Raw genomic sequence first — 24,327 nt, forward strand, 5'->3', positions numbered from 1 at the left:
TAATGACACAATGTTCAGAAACGGCACTTTTATATCTCCCTTTTTATGCTTTTCTAACTGTCTTTTTATAACTCTTTTTTCGATCTTTCGAAAAACAAATCGAATTTGTGCCCCACGTTTGCACTTAGATTATATTTTAATCTTGTTAGATCTTTGAGCTGTCTAACAATCGTTATATGTATTCTTAACTATTGACTGTTTAATTAAAACTATTACTATTGAATTCTTCAATATCGTAGGTTAAAATATATGTATTATTACTTTGTAAGACATAGGCATAGACAATTTTAACAAATATTAAAGACAAAATTGAGGATTCGTGTTGCATTTTTAAATCCATTTTTAACTTATGTGGGATCATATTTCGCATGACTATCAATTAAGCAAAAGCGAAATCCTTGTCGTGCCATAAAAATTGTAGCTAAATTACGAACGTAGTTACGTCCCGTCATTTGGAACGATTGTCACAAATAACAATGAAAAATGTACGAAGCGTTCTAAAAATAATTCACTTTATGAGAACTATACCGCTTGAGATATTTTTACAAAGAAGTACTTTGAGGCTTTTAAAGCTTTTAAGAGTAATGTATTTGTAGACAAACACAAATAGCTGTCATTATTAGAATATCGAGAACTATATAAGTATATACTGATATACGGTATAGGTATGTTTAGAATATGAATAATTTTACTCAACGATTATATTCAAAATCGTTTATTCATATAGGTAACACAATGTATACTTATGATTTATGAACGTCAAAAAAAATGAAATGCTTCTTATTTTACATTTACTGCCAGGTCTCAAATCAAGGACGTAGAACGGTAGAGAATAACTGGCAATAAAGTCTCCGCCACTCTTTTTAATCGCCAGGTTTTGTCATTTTACACAACGTTTGTAAGGAGCTGCAACCATTCCTCATGTTCCACATGACATCTTAAGTAGTGAATAATAATATGATTAATTAAAAGCAAAGATTTGGCCTGTATCAGCAGGAGGAATGGTGAAATAGGAGCACGCACTTACATTCTCGTGGGAACAACACGCAAGATTGCACAAAGACCAACCAATGCTTATTGCAAGTATAACGGGAGTGGTCTTGTAAAATGCGACAACATAAATGTAATACGCAGGTATAATATAATTTACCAGATAAATGTTAAATATTATATTTGTTCATTCAATACGTGAGTATGCATTCAGGACGCCAAATGGCGGAGCAGATATTGCAAAGAATGTGGTTACAAATTCTACCCGCGTAAATAATAAAAAGTAACTCTAATGTGACTTTATTGTTCCGTGGCTTTGTCCGTATACAATTGGGATAAATGTTCACTATAATATTCTGCTATGATATTGTTATTATCGCAAATAATATATCGATAATGTTACGTTTATAAGCCTGGAAAGCGCCTAGTAATAACATAAAAAATATACAGCCAAACACAAGATTGTATTCTTATTGTACAGAAAGTATCGAAGTATCATATATTTATACTGTAACTCAGAAAATATAGCGTAAAGTAAAAAAAAGTTAATAGTATTTTTTTATTTATAAAATATAAAACCTTTTTCGAGGCAAAAGAGTACTTTATAGCTTAAAAGGGTTCTTACGGATAACAAACAGAAAAATAAGCTAAATCATTTTTTAATCACTTAGTACTTAATCTATTCATAAAACTACTGGTTCCCTGTAAACATGGACTAAAATAGCTTAATCTTAAGCCTCGATCTCTACGGATTAAGTGATTTGAATTTGGAATGTAGATATTGTTTTTGAAGGTTTTAATCACCAAAGAGATCGATCACGAACGTTGTATGAAAATGTTCTGGCTGTCAAAAAACGCGCGCGGTTACTAAAGAAGTTTCTGTATAAGTAAAAACGCCTTCATTTGTTTGTTCAAATGCAGAATTAAGACGATATTTAATAGTTATAATGAGAATATTTATTACCTGCAGAGTTACTAGTTACTGTTATATCGGGCTCTTGATTACGATACAAATCCTGTAACAGAACCCAAAGTAATTTCATAAGTTATATTGAATACTATACGCTCTCGCTTGGCGAGCTTAGGATTCAACTATAGAATGCCTCGCTCCTTTGGATTCAAAAATACCCGCCATTATAATAGTGGTTTGCTCGCTTGGTAAACAATCTTTCCTTTTATTCATATAAAAAACTGGATTAATTAGCTAAGATGCTCATTCATATCTGTCAAACCTTTGTATATAAAGAGATTAATAGTGTTCTTATCGTTGTAAATATACTAAAAATAGAGAATGAAAATTTATAATTACTTTGGTTGTTCCTTAATTTGAATATCATTTGCTATATCCATACGGCAAGCTTACCATCGATTCCTATTCCGATTTCAGTATTAACTACATTGAAAGTGGAGTTTTAACGTTATTAGAGTTTATTGGGCGTGTAAACCAGCCGGTACACAATTGAAAAAAAAACAAATGAAATCGTTATTGATGTTAATCTGTAAGCTCTCTGGAGCGGTGTTATAACTCTATAGCGATAGTGATTTTTAACCCGAACAACAATATTGAATTTTTCTACTATTAAAATAGTATATAATGACTTCGGGTTCGCGACGCTTTTAGATGTTACGCGCAAAATTTCGAGATTTTCCAGTACTTTGTTATTTTCTATTCCCTCATGGTCCAGAGGCTTTAGCTGTAATTTAGGAAAACTTTCAAGGCTAATTTACACAATTATAGACACACAGACAACACTGAAATGACATAGTGCGTGACACGCTCGGCAACGCCTTGGTGCGTGTCACGCAACGTGTTCGTCTAATTTAACAAATGACCGTGTACAACCCCACATGGGTTCATAACAAATTTTCTACAGTTTTTTAACAAACTTGGCAATAAATTTACTGGCTAATTGGCTAGTACCAAAAACATAAATCTACGGCATTACTGAAATTCTTAAAATACTTTGCAATCATTTCGTTAAAATAAAATAATGTGTAATATTCAGTGATAGGATAAGTAATAGTGAGATACGTAAGCAGTGTAGGTTAAAAGAGGACGCAATGACAGGATACGAAAGGGAATGCTTAGGTGGTTTTGACGTGTAGAACGGATGAATGAGAAATGCTTAACAAGTTAGATTTACAAGGCAGACAAGGATGGTGAAATCAGGTAGGTACATACTTCTACCTAATCCAGGAGGTACTAGAGAAGGGACAAGATAAAAGTTCCCATAACCGACGAGCATGCATGGTATTAAGAACATGTTCACTATTCTAATATCTTCCTCATAATTTTTACATTTAAATGATTTTTATTTTATATTTTCCTATCTACAAATAAAGCATTTTGAAATTGTACCATGGAAAAGTCTAGCGTCTGTACAAATGTTAATAATCATATACTACTATATACTTATAGAAGTAGAGTAGCATTTTATATGTAAACTCATACTTCCGTTTATAATATTTTGATTAATTCAGACTTTTAACTTTATTGATGAAGTACGGTATTTGGTCCGTGAATTCATTAAACTGCAGATTTTATTTTCAAACAATACTCAATCAAACCGCTGCAAATTCACTGAATTCAAATTTAATAATAACTTGGCAAGTTTCAACGTTGAAACTGCCTCGTATGTTGTCACAATGACCTGTGTGGAAATACATGTACATTATTAATTATGCTGCTTAGTTTATAGTTATTTCTTAATATTTTCATATAAAGTGAATGCGGCTGTAGTCGAGAAAAAACCTTACATAATCATTTTATTTACATAACAAACAGGTATACTTTATACTTAGAATCCCAAGTACTACTTAATGTCACAATTAGAGGACTTGTTTAACTGAGAGGTGACTTGAAGTTGTATTTTTTATAATGAGAATCGGTTTCGGTGTGTAAAATTAGAAGCGTTTAATATTTATTTCTTTATTGACGTTAATAGTGTACATTGTGTTACCTAAATGAATAAATGATTTTGAATTTGAAAAAATTTGGTGAAACAAATAATTTTTTGAGTGCACAAGAGAGTATCATAGAAATTATTGACTTGTATCCTTATTCACTCAGTTTTAGTCCAAATGAAGGATTTACGATAAGGAGTTTAACTGTTTCGATCTGAATTTCCCACCCTTTAATAATAAGCAAAGATAGATAAACAAAAACATTCTGAGAAAACAGTTTTTTATGGACTATGGCTAAAAAAACAGCATAAAGCTAAACAATTCAATTAATAAAGTCAATACATTCGGGATATTGTTTAACGCGAGTCATTGAGTTACAAACTACAAATAAAAACGTAAATTATGAGATCTCTAGGTAGAAGTTGTCCTCAATTTTTATCTCGCTTCATTCATTTGGGAATAAAAGCTGGTTAAAACTGTTAATAGAATTATGACTTCAGAAACACGGTTTAGTTTGTTTGTTAATTATGTTTGGTGTAACGGAAATATTCTACGTTAAATTAATTTATTTTGTTTTCATTTACATTCTATTTGTATCTATTATTTTGAAAAGAGCGTAGCAATTATTAAAAGGCCAGCAACATACTCGCGAGCCCTCTGGCATTGAGATAAGGATATAACCATAGGCGGCGGTATCACTTAACAACAGGTGAGCCCCCTGTATATAAAAAAAATACATTTATGTTTTATATATTTTATTTATTAGTAAGTAATTTTACAGTTAAGATACATATTATAAAACAAAACACTTAGACAATACAGAAAGCCAAAACAGATTACATAGATAAACAATATATACGAAGCAGAAAACAAATAAGTACATTAATAGACAAAAAAAACTAAAGAAAACTGAAACTTAACATTTGGAACAAAAGTAATACTTAATATTTCAAATTACTGCCTAAACAAAATCAGAGTCTTCCCGCCTCTTCGACTACTTTCTCACATCTTTGGTGAGGTGGAAAATATCAAAATCCTCATAATTGGTGTCAAAGTTTTTAAATCTCGCCCTAATTTTAAAATTCAAGACTTACGCTAAGTATGATACGTGCTTCAAAAAATTTGCAAGCAGAAGTCATTGTTCACTCTAATTCTTACCATAAGTCTATAAGGCTCTATAGGGCTTGTGTAACATTTCTGCCTGTTAATTAATTAATGAGGATTTCAGGCGTTAGTACTAATTTTCCTAAAATCGAACAAAGAGTTGGCGGGAAGTTATATCTGCTAAATGCTACGTCACGGCGGTAAAATTTGCGTACTTTTAGGTATATCGTATAGGAGTGTGTCTTTCGCAGCGAATTAATAATTGTATTGTTTTAAATTGATCGCTTAATCACCTTCCAAAGAAGAACATACACAGTATCTGTGTCTTTTACTTTCAAACTGTTTTCAGTTTTGACATGAACACTGACATTTCATTGTGACGAATGACATTTGAAGTGTTAAAACCATAATGTGTTGGATAAGTTGATATTGGCGGGAAGTAATTACGCAAGATGGTGGCTAGATACAACGGCAAAGTGCTGACCATCGTCTTCAGCACGTTGCTGCTGGGCCGGGCGATTGCTGGTAAGTTTTTACTTAAGATTATTTTATTAGGTATGACAAAACAGAGGTATTTAGGAATATTGGTGAATTCTTACGTAGCCCAAACAAAGTTTCGTACAGAGGATATCGCATCAACTTAATAGATTAGGTATCTAAGGCGTTAATCTAAGAGTAACTGGTTGTATTTTTAGTTTAACCGGTAAGGGTCTAGGTTCGAGTTTTGGTGGTTAAAAACAAAATGAACGAACATTTAGCAAATAATGCATTATGACAGTTTTAATAGTTTTTTCACAATAGATTTTTTATAATATCTTTATTAAGTAAACAATTTGTCGGTGTATTTGCAAGCTTTTACACACTTACGGAAAATTTATCAATTGAATTATTAGGAGTTTACGATTTCTCCAATCTTATTTTATTAAAATCCGTAAATATCAAGTAAATAAAAAAGCATAGGCCTCTATAAAGGGCCCTCAGGGTTCGCTTTACCTACTACCCTGGCATACGATCCACCAGGGAATACCTACTTTGGTTACCGATATACATCTCTAAACTAAGAGAATCTTGTCTACGGTAATACAATTGCCATACAAATTTAACAGGAACAGCCTTATTAATAAGCCACGGGTCCGCGCAGCCCACCAATGCAATGGCGGAAAACAAATCAAAAATTTCACAATTTTTTAACCGGAAGAAACGGAAATCGAACAATACTTTAAGCATCACGTTCTTCGACAAATCCTAATAAATATTTAGAAACAGATTGTTTCCTAGATACTTTAAATTCTTGAATAGAGTTTCGTCTCTGGATTTAGCTAAAGTCCGAGTTGTAGTTTAAAAAACTTTTCTCAAACATAAAAGTAGATTAAAATTCCTTTACGTTTCATTTTAGAATTACAGCGTTTCTGTGGCATCAAAAACTAATATAAGTTAAAGAATTTTGTACTTGGCTGTAATAAACGGTGAACATTTTACAGAAAAATATTGGAACTTAAGAATCTTATAATTCGATTTGTTTAATGCTAAGTTCAGTATATATCACATATTAAAAGTATATGAATATTATAAAGAGCAGTGTTGGCCTAGTGGTTTAAGCGTTTGACTGGGATTCATCACGGTGTTGCACCAATGAAATCTTTTCTTTGTACGCATTAAAATTCCTTGGCAAACATTGTTAGTAAATACGACATGCCTCGAACCGAATAATTTACAACATAATATGCCACACATAAGCTGATAAAATACATAACATAAGATACATGTATCACTTATTCCACGTCATTAAATTTGAATTTGTAGGCACCCCTACTCATCGGCAAAGAAGACAGAGTCCGCGAGAAAAAGCCGGCGTAAAAAACTCTCGGTACTCTTTTAAAATAGCAAATCATCAAACAACACTTATTTTAAAACAAATATCGCAAATTAATTAGAAGTAGCCTGTCTAGCACTAGTCCCAGGCCCTTTTGTCAACTAGATAATTGTTAACTTTATGTTAAGCCTTTTTACACAGCTGATCACCTACTTCTTTAATAAATGAAAATGATGAAAGAAGGAATGCAATCTGAGTCAAGATACCATTATAGTTTGAACTACTAGTACAGTAGTATCTTATCGATAATTAACTGTTTATTTATGGAGGATATTTTTTTCCTCTAGTGAACAAAAATTTATTTTTATAAAAATTTGGTGGAGTATAAAGGATAATACAGTGCATGGATGTAATATTATTTATAGCGCGGTCGGAACATATTTCAGCACGGCTAATGCTTGCAGGGCAGATTTAGTGAAGCCTCACCGAATGAATCATTAACAAGCCGAAGGAAACCGGAAGTGGATGAGGGGGAGGGGGTAGCGACGTAAGCGAACAACTAAAAAGTAATTTGCATCAAGCTATCGTGCGTATAAAGTCAACATTATTGGATTGTACGGTAGAACACGCATAGTGTAATTTTAGAAAATCTTTTTTTTTAAAACAAAAGCTCAAAAAGGCAGAAGAAAATATGCACTTCATTTGTATGCCAAATGTATTGATTTAAATATAGGCATAGTATTTCTTTTTTAAATTGTATATTCGTGTCATTATTGTAAAAAGAGTCAGAATGGAGTTCAAAAACTGATATAAGGCGCCATTTTTGCAACATTCGCCATGCTGCAAAAATGGCGCCTTTAAGCGGCTAATTTTAAATGCGATTTAAGCGGCTAATTTAATTTTTAAACTAAACTAGACCAAAATACAATGATATTAAACGAAATCATTTTTTTCCGCTTCACATGTTTCTTATGGCAACAGATAATGTACAGATATCGACTCATTTTTACAGCCTACGGTATTTTAAAATAGACAGACACATACAGTCAGCAGTATAAAATTGTTGCAGCATTTTAAGGAGTAATATATTTTACTACTAGCTAAACATTCTTAACGCTATTAAAATGGGGGATGGTGAAAATTAACGGTTACATGTAAATGCCAGATCGTAAAAATATACTGGCCAACAAGTTAAATAAAATTAAGATGCCCAAACTTAGAGGTATAAAAAGAGTGTTAATTACAGACCTACTGAAAATACAATTTTATAAAAATCGGTCAAGCTCTTTTGGAGTTTGAATTATTTTCACAAAATAAGCTACCATCACAGATTTCTCCAATGCGGCAACTATTTATTTATTGTTAACACTTCGTTGCAGAAATATAATACAATTAACATAATTAAACGATATGGATTGGCGGCCTTGTCGCTTTCGAGCGATCTATTCCAGTCAACCACTATATTAACATTTATATCACATACAAAACAATACATACACAGAAAAAAAACAACACAAAATTAATTAGTTATAGATTAAAATATTTACAGTATTTATAAGTACACAAGAATTTAATATCTTAATATATATATTTCTTGTGTGCGTGTGTATGTGACTGAACTCCTCCTAAACGACTGGACCGATTTTGATGAAATTTTTTGTGTGTGTTCAAGGGGATCTGGGAATTGTTTAGATTCACAAATCAGCCCGCCAGATGTTAAGGGTAGTCCACCCCTAATTTTTATTTTTTTATTTATAGATAAAATTTTATTTTTTATTTTTTTTATGTTACAGAATTAAAAAATACATACAACCCCTAATTTTCAACCCTCTACGATCAACCCCTATTTTTTTATTATAAATGATATACATGGCAAAACGACGTTTGCCGGATCGGCTAGTAATATATAGAAAATTCTACCAGCGGTGAAGGTACACAAGATAGGTACCACAGGGACCAAACTTTTAAAATTTGTTTAAATTTTCTATTTATTATTTTTATAATTAGTATTAATAATGTATATATTGGGTTTTTTGTATGTTGTGACCTCTTTAAATGTTTTGTTACTGTGCCTTAAAATAAATACCGATAATTCAATAACTATTTTATGAACGTATGAAACTAAAAACTACTCCAAATAAACATTTCCTTATTGAGGCAGTATACAGCTCAATATCCTCTCGCAGGTGATCATTAAAGTTTGTTTGGGTACTCTGGCGCCAGCCACGATTAGTTTACGAGCCCTCATTTACACAACATTACGTTCAGATTGCAAACTTCATTTTCCCTCAACCTTGGTATAAGTTCGTTTCGTGAAACATTATTCAAACTTTAACTTGCTAAACATGCGTGACACGGCTTTATTTCCGTTTATTGTTGATAATTAACGAGATTTTAATATTTAGTTGTTAATGCCACGGCATATAATTAGTTTATTAACTAGGTATACATATACACGGAGGGTGTGAAAAATTACATGACATACTTCGTGAAACTACGCAGTCTACAATAAATATCAAAATTTGGCATCAATTAGGATACGATATTTTTAATTGAACTTTTGGCAAGATTTTGAATACAATTTTTTTATATAAATTGACTGCTCAGAGCAGTGTTGGCCTAGTAGCTTCGGGGTCACTCTCATCCCTAAGGTCGTCGATTCGATCCTCGGCTGTGGGCCAATGGATAACCAAAAATAACCATGAAACAGATACAGAAATCTGAGGCCCAGACCTAAAAAGTTGTACCATGACTGATTTTTTTATTATTTTGAATGCTCAAACACAATTTAATGATCTAGCCTAACTTAAGAATTAATCATTATTTATTTTTATTTACTAATAAGGATATTCAAGAAACTGTCCAATAACACTACTTACAGGGAACTTAACTCTTACTCTTACTGCTTAACTCTATTAAAACTATATTCTTGAGTACAAATTTTTACATATCACTGTTTAGCCTTTTAATTGCTCTACTGAGGACAAAAACTAATTCACTAAAATGGTTTGTCCTTTCCAATCTTATGATACTTTTTAAAAATAAATTCTTTAACTACTTCTTTAAAAGTCTAAGCTTAAAGTGGTAGTATGTATATGGTAATGCTAATAAGACGCACCAAAATGTTGGTTACAAAATTTAACTGGTGATTTGTTTACCCATGCAAATCTCAAAGTAGACCTTTGGAAATTAACTTGAGATACAAATCCAACCGGATAACGGATACCTACATGTGCATATAGAGGCCGGTGATACTTGATTGCGGTTCTTTTGAATGTGTCCTTCGGGAACGAAGTGGTATCGACAAACATTTATTTACGTGTTAAGTGTTTGACCTCGTATCTACATCGTACTGAAAACGAGAAGAGAATAAAACGATAATTGATTTGACCCCCAATTGTACATGTTTGTAAATTTATTTCCTTTTTTATAGTAGGGGCAAACGAGTAGAAGGCTCACCTGTTGTTAAGTGATACCATTGACACTACTCATTGGTCTAGTGGTTAGTACCCGTGACTGCGAATCCATGGGTCACGGTTTCGATCCCCGGCTGAGACGAACATCGATGTGATGAGCATTTGGTGTTGTGCGTAGGCCTTGGGTGTTTATGTATGTATTTATATGTCTATATATCTATAATATGTATGTATATCCGTTGCCTAGTACCCATAAGACAAGCTTCACCAGCTTAGCATGGGACTAGATCAATTGGTGTGAATTGTCAAAAAAAAAATTGACACTCCACTGGAAGATGGTTCGCAATTGCGTTGCCGGTCTTTTAGGGATTGGTATGCTGCCTAAATCGAATAGGTTCGGAATTACTTCGATGGACAGCTGGTTCCACATAGTCGTGGTGCGCAAATAATATTTATATTTAATAGTCTTCTTTCTTTAGGGGATGACAGAAATCATTCTCAAATGTCACCTCTCTTGTTTCATACAATCAAAGTGGTTCTTCTAAATGTAGGTATAATACAGTTATGAACATCAATGTTATCTATCCACCATTTGTCTTGTCGAAATACTAATTACTTGTGTCTATTTCAAGAACGTCCTTTAGGTATATAGGTAGATCTACCCGTGAGAAAACGTCTATATGGGAAAAATACCTATGCAGAGGTATTTTTCCATTACAGAACTCAATGAAAAAATATTCTATTCATTGAAAACTTTAATTCTATTTCAGTGAAAATTTTCCCCCCATAGGACTTCAGTGCCTACCCTTTTTATCGAGATACAGAACCTCAAGATTATACGAACAATCTTTCATCCGTAAATAATATATTTCATAGATTTTACCCTCATAAATCGAAATTACGTGCTAGTATCATTGTAATGATTGCCCCCGCATTTATACTTCAGATATGGAGTTCATTTCGTTTGAAAATCTAATATATAAAATTCTCGTGTCACAGTTTTCGTTGCCATACTCCTCCGAAACGGCTTGACCGATTTTGATGAAATTTTTGTGCTTATCCGGTATCTATGAGAATCGGCCAACATCTATTTTTCATCCCCCTAAATATTAGGGGTAGTCCACCCCTAAATTTTTTATATTTTAGACAACATTTTTAATTTCTATTTTTTTATGATACAGCATTAAAAACTACATACAACCCCTAACTTTCACCCCTCTACGATCAACCCCTATTTTTTTATTGTAAATGATATACATGGCAAAACGACGTTTGCCGGGTCAGCTAGTTATTTATAAGTTTATTTTATTTTTAGCTGCAGTGAAGTGGAAAGTTTCAGTTTAACTTCGGAAACCGTAAAACAAGCGAACTCAAAGATTCAATGGAGCGAAACACCGCGCTCGAGTTCGGCGTCTCAAACGATTTCAGCACTGACGCTACATTACTAACTACTCACTTCTACACAATGCATGCTTTACATCACCTGTAATAAATACAATAGCGATATTAATTAATACAATCGTATTGAGCTTTCCTTAGCTGTTTTGATTGCAAATATGCTGAATAATAGTCAAGTTCATAATAATTTACCAAAACCATTTAAAGATCCTACTAGGGTTTTTAAAAATCGACTTAATATATTACTTTTAGATAAAAAATATTGTTCTATTCATGATTATTTGAGTGACACATTATAATTAATTTGATTATGTAATAATATATTTTAATAATGTGATGATGTGATAAAAAAAATAAAAAAATTACTATGATGATATGATTGATAATGTAATGTAATACATAGCTACAATGTAAAATTCTATATTTTAATTATGTAAGACAAATTTGCACACCATTATGTAAGACAGATTTTACTGTCATAATATTTTTGTACTATATTCTTGCAAATAAATTATTATTATTCATTTCCCATTAAATTATAAAACTGTGCATGGTGACACACACATACACACACAATAGATGAAAATATATATAGTTAGATGAAAATAGACATATCTATCACGCCAAAGTGAACGTCCAGATTACATACGTTCCGTTTCATTATAGAAGCTTGGGGCAAACGTTGAGTTTCTTAACTTGTTATAGTTTAAACTTTATATTCATAAACTAAACATGTAATATGGTTGTGTTAACTAGTGGTTATTTGTCTCTTTCAAAATTGTACTCTTACTGTGAAAGGCTAAAAAGTATAATTTAGATTTCAGAAATAAGGATTTATGGGATGTTTATTTATTTATTTTATTTATTAACACTTCGTTGCATATACATTAATATAGTACAATTGACATAATTAAATAAAAAGGAGAGCAACTGGCGGCCTTATCGCTTTCGAGCGATCTCTTCCAGGCAACCACGAAAAGCAAGAAGTGCAAAAATACATGTATTACATTAAGTTGTTTAGAAAAAGAAACTTATGAGGAACAAAAAACAAACTAAACTAATAAAGAATACATGAAAAAAAAAATAATAATAATAATAAAAATGCACGTATGAATCATTTTTAATTTCCTAAATTAAGATCAGTCTCACGACAGTTGGTAGGTACCTATTATTAAAGTTAGGGATACGATGTGGACAGGTAATGTTTGTAAAGAAGAAATTTAAAGGAAGATAGAGAAGGAGCTAAGCGAATAGGGACTGGAAGTGAGTTCCATGATGTTTTAATGGATATTAGATTTTTTTTTATGAGAACTAAATGACTTCTGACAATTCACAGGATATTTAACACAATAATATACGTAACAAATAGGTCAAAACTCAACTTCAATATCACGTACACTTTATTCAAAATATTTAGAATAATTTATTTTAATGAATTCTGTATTAGCTCGGTCTCAAAGCGACTAGGTGCCGACATAATTGGAGTATTGTCGGACTAATTACTTCATCAGACGTCCAAGAACAACGTCTGCAAATTAAGTACTTAATATTTATTGGAATCCAAATGTAAAATACATTTAAATTGATTATATTGTTTATCTTTCGAACTGTCAACAGTTAAATACAAGATTGAGGGGTTCTAAATTCACGATTAAAATATCTAGAGAGAAGTTAATTATACTAATATCAAACATTTATATCATTAAACATAGTTTTGTTTGTATGTAAAGGGAATTTACAAAACCCATGTAAAAGTATGTTTTTTTGTATAAAGAATTAATTTGGGTTAATGAAAATTTCAGCAGTATGCAATGGTCTGTTATACTTGTTTAGTATTATAAATATTGAAATAGATCTTGAGAATAGTTGAAAGGGAAAACCCTCAAACTCTTCTCATTCTATAGTTTATGAAAGAGTTTAAGAAATAATTTGAGTCGAAAACCTATTAGAAAAAGAAACAAAATTCTTGCAGCTTTTACGGTTTACGCCATAATTAAACGCAGATCTAAATTTACATAATCATCGCAGTATAATTTTTGCCTTTGTAGCTGTAATTAAGAAAAATATCTCGCAAACGTGAGTCAGCGAAACGTTGAGCTTGCATTAATTATCAATTTAATTTCATTGCACGGCAGCTATCACGCTAAATCACGACATCGATTTAATCTCTCGGCGTGTATACGAATATAGTCTGTACTTGTACATACCTATTTGCTTTTTAATTATTGATACTGGCAGGTATCTATGACACAACAGTTATAAAAAATATATGACAGATGGCTAATTCAAATTTAGAATATTTGATTGTTTTATTTTAAAAGAAGGTTCGAAAATTTAAATGGTTTCGAAGATACTATTACTAATTTAATATAAGTGTTGGGAACTAATTCAACTTTAGAATATTGGTTTTTATTTTTATTTTTGAAACACTACTTAACAATAGTTCTGATTTAGTATGTTTATGGCAACATGCTATGCTAAGTACAATGTAATATAGAATGCAAGGCATGCGCTGATGCAAAGCCGGGTTGCCGCTCATAAAACTCACAAAACTCAGCAATATTCAGATAGATAAGTCTGTTGAATATTCAAGCGCGAATATTTAAAGAGATGAAAAAGCTTAACAAAAATAAGCCGAAAAGAGAAATAGAAAACTGGTCGAATACTAAAATTGTTGAGCTTTTCAGATATGCTATTTGAACGCTGAATAACAAATTCACTAAACACGTTTTGTACCCCGCCTGTACCCGGGCAGGCGCGTTACTTCGGCCTTGTTCGAGTACATTTGACTTTTGTAAAATCTTGATTATCTCCGCTGTCGTCTACATTCGCTATGACTTGCGCACTTTCGTCTTTACTTTATGGCACTCAGGACCATAATATTCTTATCTTGTTTTTCCTCAGAAGGACTATTTGCATCCCCTAACTAATTAACTATTCCACTTTTAATGTTATTTGTAAAACGATATTTGATAATGATTGTTTCTTTTAAGCATTTTATTTAAATAAATTATTAAGTAAAAGTAAAAGGGTAGAGTTCAAAACACGTTTTTAAAATATTGTTGTAGTTAAAAAAAATCAGTAGTGCTACAACCTCTTTAGGTCTTGGCCTCAGATTTCTGAATCTGTTTCATGATCATTTTTAAATGTAATTGTTTCCTTCACCGTCAATGTTAAATGCGCACATAGAAAGATAGTCCATCGGTGCACAGCCGGGGATCGAACCTACGACGATGAGCTACGAGCTGAAGCCACTAGGCCAACACTCCCCTAATTAAGAGAGATTGTAGTAGTAAGTCAACAAAATATATACCTTGCTTCTTTTTAAGAAATGCTTATTATTGTCAAAAATACAATATTAAATACGCGTGTTCAATAAGACATATCGAAAAACAAGGGGACGCTATAATTGATTTGCAAACTCGCAAACCACGATTGCTGAAAAGTTAATAACATCAAAAAATAATTCATCTAAATCTTTTCTTCATGCACCCAGTATGACAAACGAGTATTTGTTAAACAATAGTTTAATACAGATTATGCAAGCAGTACACCTAAAATACAAATTGTGAGAACAAAATTCACAGAGGTATTAGGTACAAATTGTGTTCAATGCCCGTCTGGCAAGCAGTTGGGTGTAAGTGAAACTCAAATGTATTCTACGCCTCGTGTACTTTGTTTCGACGGGAATTTTCAAGGAATACAATTGCATTTGTACTCTTGAGAGTTGAGTATTCTGTTTAAAAATAACATTATTTGTATTTATTACTTTCCGATTGAGTCTAAACAAATAAATATCTATCGGCTGACCTTTAAATTAAATAGTTACTTGGTGCTTTGACCAAACTATTGCCGACGATTCTTTAACCAAGACGTGTTTATCCAGCCAGGTGGAGACCTGGATGTAGGAGTAGTAATATTTCTTCTATAAGCAATTTATTGTTCTTCTGCATTCTGTCTGTCTTCGTTTGAATTTCGTATGCAGTTTGTCCAAAATGTTTTAAGCGTTTGTAATCCAGAGATCAAACGCTTACAGATTTTGGACGTGGTCTCGTTCAGCCCAAGATTGTCCGGCATGCTGCTCATGTCATTAACAATTCCAAATATATTTTTTTAATTTAATTACATTATTATATAACTGCGTTAATGGACCCAGAGTTAGGTTAGGAGTGAATTTAGGTATTTACAACAATGAAACGTAGTCTTCGCTGGTAAGCAAACCAATAAATAAATTAAGAATCTAGTTTAGAATAAATGTTTCAAAAATTGTATTAGTTTTATTCGTTCTGTTATAAGATTTTTCTCAATATTGTCTACACATTTAAACGTCTTTATGTCGACTTCTGACTATGTAAATTTAATAAAGTTATTTTATGTTTACGTTAATCTAAATTTATATTCAGCAGGGCTATAAACTAGTTAATGTTTGAGAACTAGTCTTAAAATAGGCCTTGAATGACCCAAGAGCTTATCTCAGAGACTTACCTCACAAAGCTCACAAATTAGCAACCAAAATCAATGTTGCGACGATTTCGTATTCAGAGAGCGTAGTTGGGGCTGGCATCAGAAAGTTAAATTATTGCTAGTGATATTTCGGTGAAAATACACCTTGTCTTATAGCGTTCGTGATTTTAAAAATTCAATGTCTTTAATGTTATTTTCATATAAATTAAGCGCTAAACGTAAACACATATTGTCATATATATCTTGTATCATAAAATTTGTATAGAATTTTAATAATTCACTCAATTTTGCTATAGATTTTGATACATTATATAGAAAAGATATTTGTCTTAGGAATGGGATAGTTTTATCGTTGGACGTCAAGGTCTCAAGGTCAAAATACCATCCGTATCACCTTGACGTCCGTCGATCCACAACTGAACGTTTCTTAAGGCAATTTCTGCCGCGCACAACCACTATGTGGAACCAGCTGCCCACTGAAGTATTTCCGAATCAATTCTGGTTCTTCCAGAAAAGAGCGTACCATTTCTTAAAAAAAAATTAAAAGGTGCGCTAGCGAAACTTCTGGTCTACTGGTGGGCGGCGTTATCACTTAACAACAGGTGAGCATTCACGAGTGATACCGCCACCCATAGACACTCACATTGCCAGAAGGCTCGCAAGTGCGTTACTGGCCTTTTAAGTGCTAAAGGTTTATTTATAAATTATGTAAAAAATATTATATATCACTATTTCAGGCCAATCTCAAATGCCACAACACTTCTATCATAACATTTGTCCTCGCACTAAGACTCTATTATATAATAACTAGTGGACCCCACAGACGTTGTCCTGCATGATATTTCAAGCTATTAGGATATTAAAGTATGAAAGTACCGACTGCAGCGCCACCTGCCGGGCTGATTTGTGAATCTAAACCATTCCCAGATCCCCTTGAACACACACAAAAAATTTCATTAAAATCGGTCCAGTCGTTTGAGAGAAGTTCAGTGACATACACACTCACAGAAGAATTATATATATAAAGATGTATTGCGTTCCGTTTACTATTAATTCAAAGAAACTCCATATTCGTCGAGAAAGCCTTCGTTCGATAATTTCCCAATAACGTAAAACACACGTCGTTATTGGTATTTTGTCTAAATCAAGATAAAATATTTCCTCTACAAGTTGGTGGGCATGATCGCGTGTTCTCCCCAAGCCTTAACCCCACCCCCGTACGTACGTGTACAAGTTAACACAACTTTATGGTCGCACAGACTTCTTTTGTTTCCGTCAATAGTGAAGCGAAAGTTGTTTTATGGTTCCAATTTAATACTTATTGCTTATAAAGTTAGTTTTGTTAGGAATTGATGTTATTATTTCAAAAATCATACTTATATACTCATAGGTATATCATAACCATGCTTTCGTGTTTACGATATACACAAAAGTATAGATATAAATTCGATACATTTTACCGAACTTTATAATAATAATAATAATAATATTGCCTTTAAATTCCGAAACTCTGTCACTTTATATATCTGAACTTTAATATATTTTCACTCCAGTATATCTCGGAGTTCGGTTTGCCTCTTGGCAAAGGCCTCCTCTAACCCTTTCCACTGTTCTCTATCATTTGCGACTCTTCTCTAGTTGTAGCCTGCTGTTAGTTTCAGTTCGTCCTCCCATCTCTTGCGTGGTCGACCTCTTCTTCGTTTTCCGTCTCTAGGGTACCATTCCGTCACTATTTTGCTCCATTTTTCATGAGGGCTCCGTAGCATATGACCCGTCCATCTCCATTTCATTTGGTCAATCTTAGTGAGAATGTCTGTCACACCTGTTCTAGCTCTTATGTCTGCGTTTATTTGTTTATCTAATTTTCTTATGCTCACCGAACTTTAACTAGTTTTTAATTGGGCCGTGGAGTTCAAGTGCACAGACGCTAATTAAAGATTTAAGTTGACGCCTGGTAGTTAGTATCGGTGACTAGAGCTGGTGTTTTCCTTGCTCATCGAATGAGTATCGCAATACAGCGACGAAATGCTGCCAGCATTATAGGCACACTGCCACAGGGACCGATCTTTTTAAATTTTAAATTATGAGTATGTATTATTATTACTATGTAGATTAAGAATCTTGTAAATACTGTATATTTGTATGTTAGAAATACTTTTAAACTAATTCGAAACACTATACGCATTTCAATCCAAATTTCGTCAAACTAATTCAATTTTTTCTTCTTTTCAAGTTCCATAAAAGTTGGAGACGTTATATTAAACATCAGGGAGTCGATGCAGTGTAATCGTATTATTAATTGTCTTCCCCACTGTTGAAGTAATACCGCTCTCCTGGGTATAAAATGTATGGTTACACATTTTAATATTTAAATACGCTGTGGGTCGGGAAACGAGGACGCATGGCGTCGCATCTTGTGTCGGGGGAAGGTTGTGTGAATGGTAAGAAAAGGTTCTAGCGCATTATATACACGAGGATGTTATAGAAAGATACAATAAGATAAAAATAAGACATTATCATTACTTTATTTGGGTTAAGTTTAGTTTAGTTTTACTTAGTATTTCTAGTGTTATATGCAGTGGCGTAGCTAGGTAACCAAGGGCCCTGGGGCAAATTAAAAAATGGGGCCCGGTGCTGTGTAAACTGATATATACAAATACTTTAAAAATGCTAAGTTACTTAAGCTCTTTTGTGCACTGCAGGGCACTCGACACTTGAACAACTTTGTTGCTTAATTCTTTCTACTACTACTATCCGTCAAATTGACGACACTGCCAACCTACAGAAAGAATTTAGGGGAATTCCCTAGGCATAACTTTTGAATTTCTCTCAACTGAGTTGTCATGAGTGGGGTTGCAACCTGTCATATTTATTTTGAAAATGGAAGAAATCTCCAAAATTTCAGTTCGATCGAGATTTCTGCCTTGCGATTCTGTAACTCACTTTTTGAACTCTCACGGCGGTTTTCGCAGCGGCGGTGGACTGCTTTACGACCGATTTGAGCTCGAACGCCGTTGTGAGTTACAGAATCGCAAGGCTGGTAAGGTTTCGAGGGCCCCCTGAGCTTGAGGGCACTGTAGTACGGTTACACAGTATTATGTACGGTAGTTTTTTTTTTATATGAGCTGTTTATACTGTACCCTCAGTTGGTGTTTCCATTTTTTATTTTTCCATAGAAAAAATCGCTTGTAAGCGATAAGGCTACCCGTTAATTTACTTAAACTGTTCTTTATATGTTTGTTTATGGTAACACGTAACAAGTGTAAATAAATACGTATTTAAAAACGTAGTATTATTTTGAACAATTAACTTTTTGTTAATATGACGTTCCTTTTTCTTTCATCTGTTTTAATTAGCTGTCAGTACTTCTAAATATTTCGTTATGCTTGTATATTTCATTCCTTTGTATCTTAGACGTTGATTAATTAAAAATGAGTTTGTTTCCTAAATAAATAATTTCTGGCGTCTAACATGGATATTCGCTCCAGCCTTAATTGTAATAATTATAAACAAATCTATCATCTTAATTCTTAATATGTATTAATTACGCGTCACGTTGTTTGTCCGCTATGGACTCCTAAACTACTTACCTAATCGATTTTAATGAAATTTACACACCGTGTGCAGTTTGATCTAACTTAAAAGCTGGACCTATTTGAATGTTTTGTATGCGTTTGGGTGGTGCCCTGCATGGTTTAGATTCACAAATCAGCCGTGTAGATAGCGCTGCATTCGGTACTTTCATACTTTGTTTAATATCCTAATCGTTTGAAATATTATGCAGGACAACGTCTGTCGGGTCCGCTACTAATATATATAGAACTGCCCTGCGATTCTGTAACTCACTTTTCGAACTCACACAGCGGTTTTCGCATCGGCGGTCGCTCTCAAATCAGTCGTGAAGCAGTCATTTTATGATTTGGCATTCTAATAAACAATAAACTACAGGCTCCCACCTTTTCAGAATGCCAAATCATAAAATGACTGCTTCACGACTGATTTGAGAGCGACCGCCGATGCGAAAACCGCTGTGTGAGTTCGAAAAGTGAGTTACAGAATCGCAGGGCAGTTGGCACTTGGCAGTTGGCATCCCGTGTTTGATATTTTATAAATTTTATTCCTCTCGCATGTCGTGAATTTTTGGGTTAACGAGTAAGTCACCTCATGATATTTGGTTTCACCGTATTAAAAGGCAACGCATTTGTGAGCCCTCTGGCAATGTGAGTGTTTATGGGTATCACTTAACATCAGATGATGTTTTATAAAAAACAAATTACGTACGTAGTAAACTTTTTCACAGCCGTGATTCGAACACACGACCGTTAAGAGTCGCTCAGCAATTTCCTTATATCTATACTATTTAATTTTTAATAAAAGTAATTATTGAAACTTATTTAGTCAACAGTTACAACGCTTTAAGTCTTACTTGCAAAATGAGAGGTTTTTTTCAAAGTTTATTCGAAGTATATTGATGAGGTACTATCTGTCTGTACCTGCAGTTGTCATTAGCGTTAAGAAGATAAGTTAAGAGTGCCACTGCTTGAGTTATTTAAGATCTTCCTTACTCACTTCAACTTAAAAGACCTATTTAATATGGCAAAGTTTCGATAGACAATCATAATATCAGACATCTTTATGTGGCAGTCTCTGGCTGATCACGATAAAGGGGGAAGACGGATTACTCGTAACGTCTAATACATAGTTAAGTTAAGCATTTACTTAAGTTAAATATATTTAATTTAAATATGTTCTTAATAATTAATAAAACTCAGATTTGTATCGCGCATCGCGGACAACGACCGCTATTTAAGCCTGGACTAGTTTAAGTGTTTTAGTGTGTGTATTAATATCCATAGCGCTAAATAACCAGCATCATAAGCACACCCCACATACACACAATCATACCCTCACTTTCACACCATCACAGAACACAGCCGAATTTGGTATTTATTACTTAGTTAAATGTATGAATTTATTCCAGCTATGGCTATATCTTTAGTGTAATTGTTTTTTTGTTAAATATAATTTATGTTTGCTGTACAATCACGAAATAAATAAACACTTACTTGCCCCTTCGTTTACGGGGCGAGTCCTGGTCTTGTACGGCTGAGCATTTATTTATTTAATATTTTAGAAATATAGTCTACTCATAGATAATGTGGCATTTTAAAGGAGAAAGGATGGAAAGCAGGTTTTCAGTTTATTCGTTATAAATATAGAAATTTATTATCTTTATGATATTAGTGGATATATATAGATATATTCTGTCATACTCAGAGTTGGCCATTTAGAGTATCGCCGTTTATTAAAATTTTAAATAATTTCATATAGATCCAATAAAACCTGCATGAATCTACATAAAACGGATATCCGACCTTTGCGTCCTTCAATTGTTTTATGAAACAGGGAATTTGGATATAAATTGAACAGAGTTACACACAGAATTTATAACTTACTATTATAGAATATAAATTGGACCCGATGCACCCTTGCGCGTGATAATCGCAGTTAGTTACCTATTACGAAGTAACGATTGAAGCAATAATGTAGTTTAACTTGACTGCGCCCCGTTTACACCTCGGCTGACCTACTTGACTGACATTTATCACGAGACACTTTACTAAAATAAACTTTAACGTTTAATCTTTCTAACCTCTTTCAGTACACGTCAGCGATCATAACATTTATTGTGACATTACCCCAGTTGATCGTGAGATTTATTTGAATTTGGAAATTAGTTTTTGCTTAATGTAAAACCTTTTTGTATATCTTCCTGTTCTGTGCTACTCCAGAGCAAAATTCACTATTTTTGAACATGAACTTCGATTAGAATAACGATTATAAAAATTGACTACCAGTTCTAAAAATGTTTATTTTTTTTAAATGAATAAAACCATATCTTAAAAATGTAATGTGTTTCCATTTCGGTATTTAATTTATGTTTTATGTTACTCAATACGTAATCTTTATCTCTTGGATACAAATAAGTCCTTACAGAACTAATCAAGTTTCCTGCAACCCTAGGAAACTAGTCGTATCGGTTTTGAAATACCTCTGCTACCTGGTCAGAGAGATGGTGCGCGGCAAGTGCCTGAAATAGTGATGTGTGGTGGAACGCCAGGATGTAAAGGATGTCGGAAGAAGGAAGTCGAGACGGAAAGAATGGAATTTTGCATTCAATATAATTGTTTAAATGTTTCATTATTCTTGTGTATTTATTGTTTGAAGATTCAAGCCCTCCAAGTTTTAACTTTTGTTCGCTAAACAATCAGTTATTGTAAGAACAATGGTATAACTTTTTAATATGTATTTGCTATTGCTCAGTTTATAATATTTGGCGTTACATTAATGCTGCACACTTGACTTATATTTCGAGGTGCCTATTTTCTTTGCCCTATAAAATGATATTGAATTAAATTTCCTTATGGAACGCGCTCCCGAGCGAAGATTTCATTGTTATTCACTAGTACGGCGACACTTCAAGTATCCGGAGATGAACAGTGTCAACGAGATAGAATAAATTCCACCTCTCTGCAATATGAAATTGCCACAATTTTTCATTGGGTATAGGGCAAACATCGACCCCTTTGAGTTTTCTTTGTTTGATATCTTTTCACTGAATTAGCATATGAATATTTCAATGGGATCCGCAGCTCATATATTGGCATAGATTTATCTAATGAAATTGTTCTGGAACATGACAAATACTATGGAAAAACCTATACCCACATATAATCAAACGTTTGTTTGAAATTTTTTATCGAGGCTATTTTATGGACAATCAAAAGGACATCACCTGATGATTAGTGATATCTCTGCCTATGGACACTAACTAAGAGTCCATTCACCCAGGTTTGGTACGTTCTTTTCGTAAAGGTCTCTAAGCCGAATTGGTAACGTTTCGCGTTTAACACACAAATTACTTAAATAAAGAAAAACACTTTTTTAACGGATTTGAAGTTATGTTTTATTATAAATTTGCAATTATTTTACATAATTTTAAATTTAACAGACGTGAAAGTGTTTTTCTTGTGAAAATTATGTGAATAAAAGACAATACTACTTAAATAAAGGTTCCAGATTCTTATGTCTTAAACGCATAAAATAAACTAGCGCTTCAGTACATTAGTTAATATACTCATTTGTTAAATTATTAAGTCTCTCACATCAGTGAGTTTTCTTTATTGAATTGTAATCCGGCAGATTATTTATCGTAGGCGTAGTGTGAAATCCGATAAAAGAAATAAAAGTACAAGTTGTGGAGTTTCAACGGATCCGAAATAAATCTTTTAGTTGAAATCTCCAAAGAGAAACCTTTGGCTACTGTATCGGCAAGATCGAATGAATCTTTGCAAGCCGCCGCCTCTACCTCTGACAGTTAAGGTTCTATAAATAAATATAATTTGAATGAACTCCCGTGGCTCTGTATGGGAAATGGCATACATTTTTACGTCTGTTTATTTTCATACAAAGAGGCTTTCTACCTTGATGTTTTGGGTTTGAGAATGAAGATTTAAAATTGATCGCTAATTTTCGACTCTGCAAGAAATGCCCTCCGTACATCTAGTATCAGTTTATGTTGTAGTGTATGTTAACATAAAAAATCATATAGCATATATATATACATATAACATATATTTAGTTAGTAAACCTTAGAGCACAAAACAACCTACAATACAAAATAATTTTTAAACCTATGCGGTGTGTGTTAAAATCACAGTACACTCATGATATTCGATATATAAACACTGCTAGTTTTTTTTTTTTTTTTTTTAATATAATATTAATAATTTGCCCCCCAAACGAGCTTTCTAAGGATACCTTTTTTGTTAGATACATTTATGAACATTAATAATTTTATAAATTTACATTTATGACCAGTTCTCAAATCAAGAACTTAAAGCGGGCGAGAAAACTGTCAAGAAACTCTCCGCCCAACTTTTTGATTGCCAAGTTTTTCGTCTAGAAAATTTTCAGGAACTGCCACTATAACACTATGTTCTACTTGAGGAATTAAATAATAAGCCATACACATACATAGCCAGGTACGTACTACCTTTAGGTAGAGAATAGCATACTGAAACATGTATAATTTAGTTTAGGTAAGTGGTGAATAAATTTTGTTGAATAGTTTGGGCGCAGAAATTATTTTCTAATTTAATAATTGTGTACTCGAATTTCAACTGTGTCAAATGCATTTATCTGGTTATACGTGGCTTTCCAAATAGCGTGGACAGA

The 24,327-nt window shown here is 33.0% G+C and overlaps 1 protein-coding gene across 2 annotated transcripts in view; it reads left to right on the plus strand.

Annotated features, from left to right (window-relative positions):
• Nucleotides 1-24,327, plus strand: part of LOC125051132 — a 66,634-nt gene that overhangs the window by 1,484 nt on the left and 40,823 nt on the right. The window contains exon 2 of one of the 2 annotated variants that reach the window (XM_047651293.1): nt 5,348-5,523. In XM_047651293.1, the coding sequence (XP_047507249.1) occupies nt 5,451-5,523 (73 nt within the window). In that variant the 5' untranslated portion in view covers nt 5,348-5,450. Of the gene's footprint in view, nt 1-5,181; nt 5,524-24,327 lie in introns of those variants that run through there. The other variant, XM_047651291.1, reaches the window with a different exon arrangement.

Source organism: Pieris napi, chromosome 7, assembly GCF_905475465.1.
Source record: "Pieris napi chromosome 7, ilPieNapi1.2, whole genome shotgun sequence".
Taxonomy (NCBI): Eukaryota; Metazoa; Arthropoda; class Insecta; order Lepidoptera; family Pieridae; genus Pieris; species Pieris napi.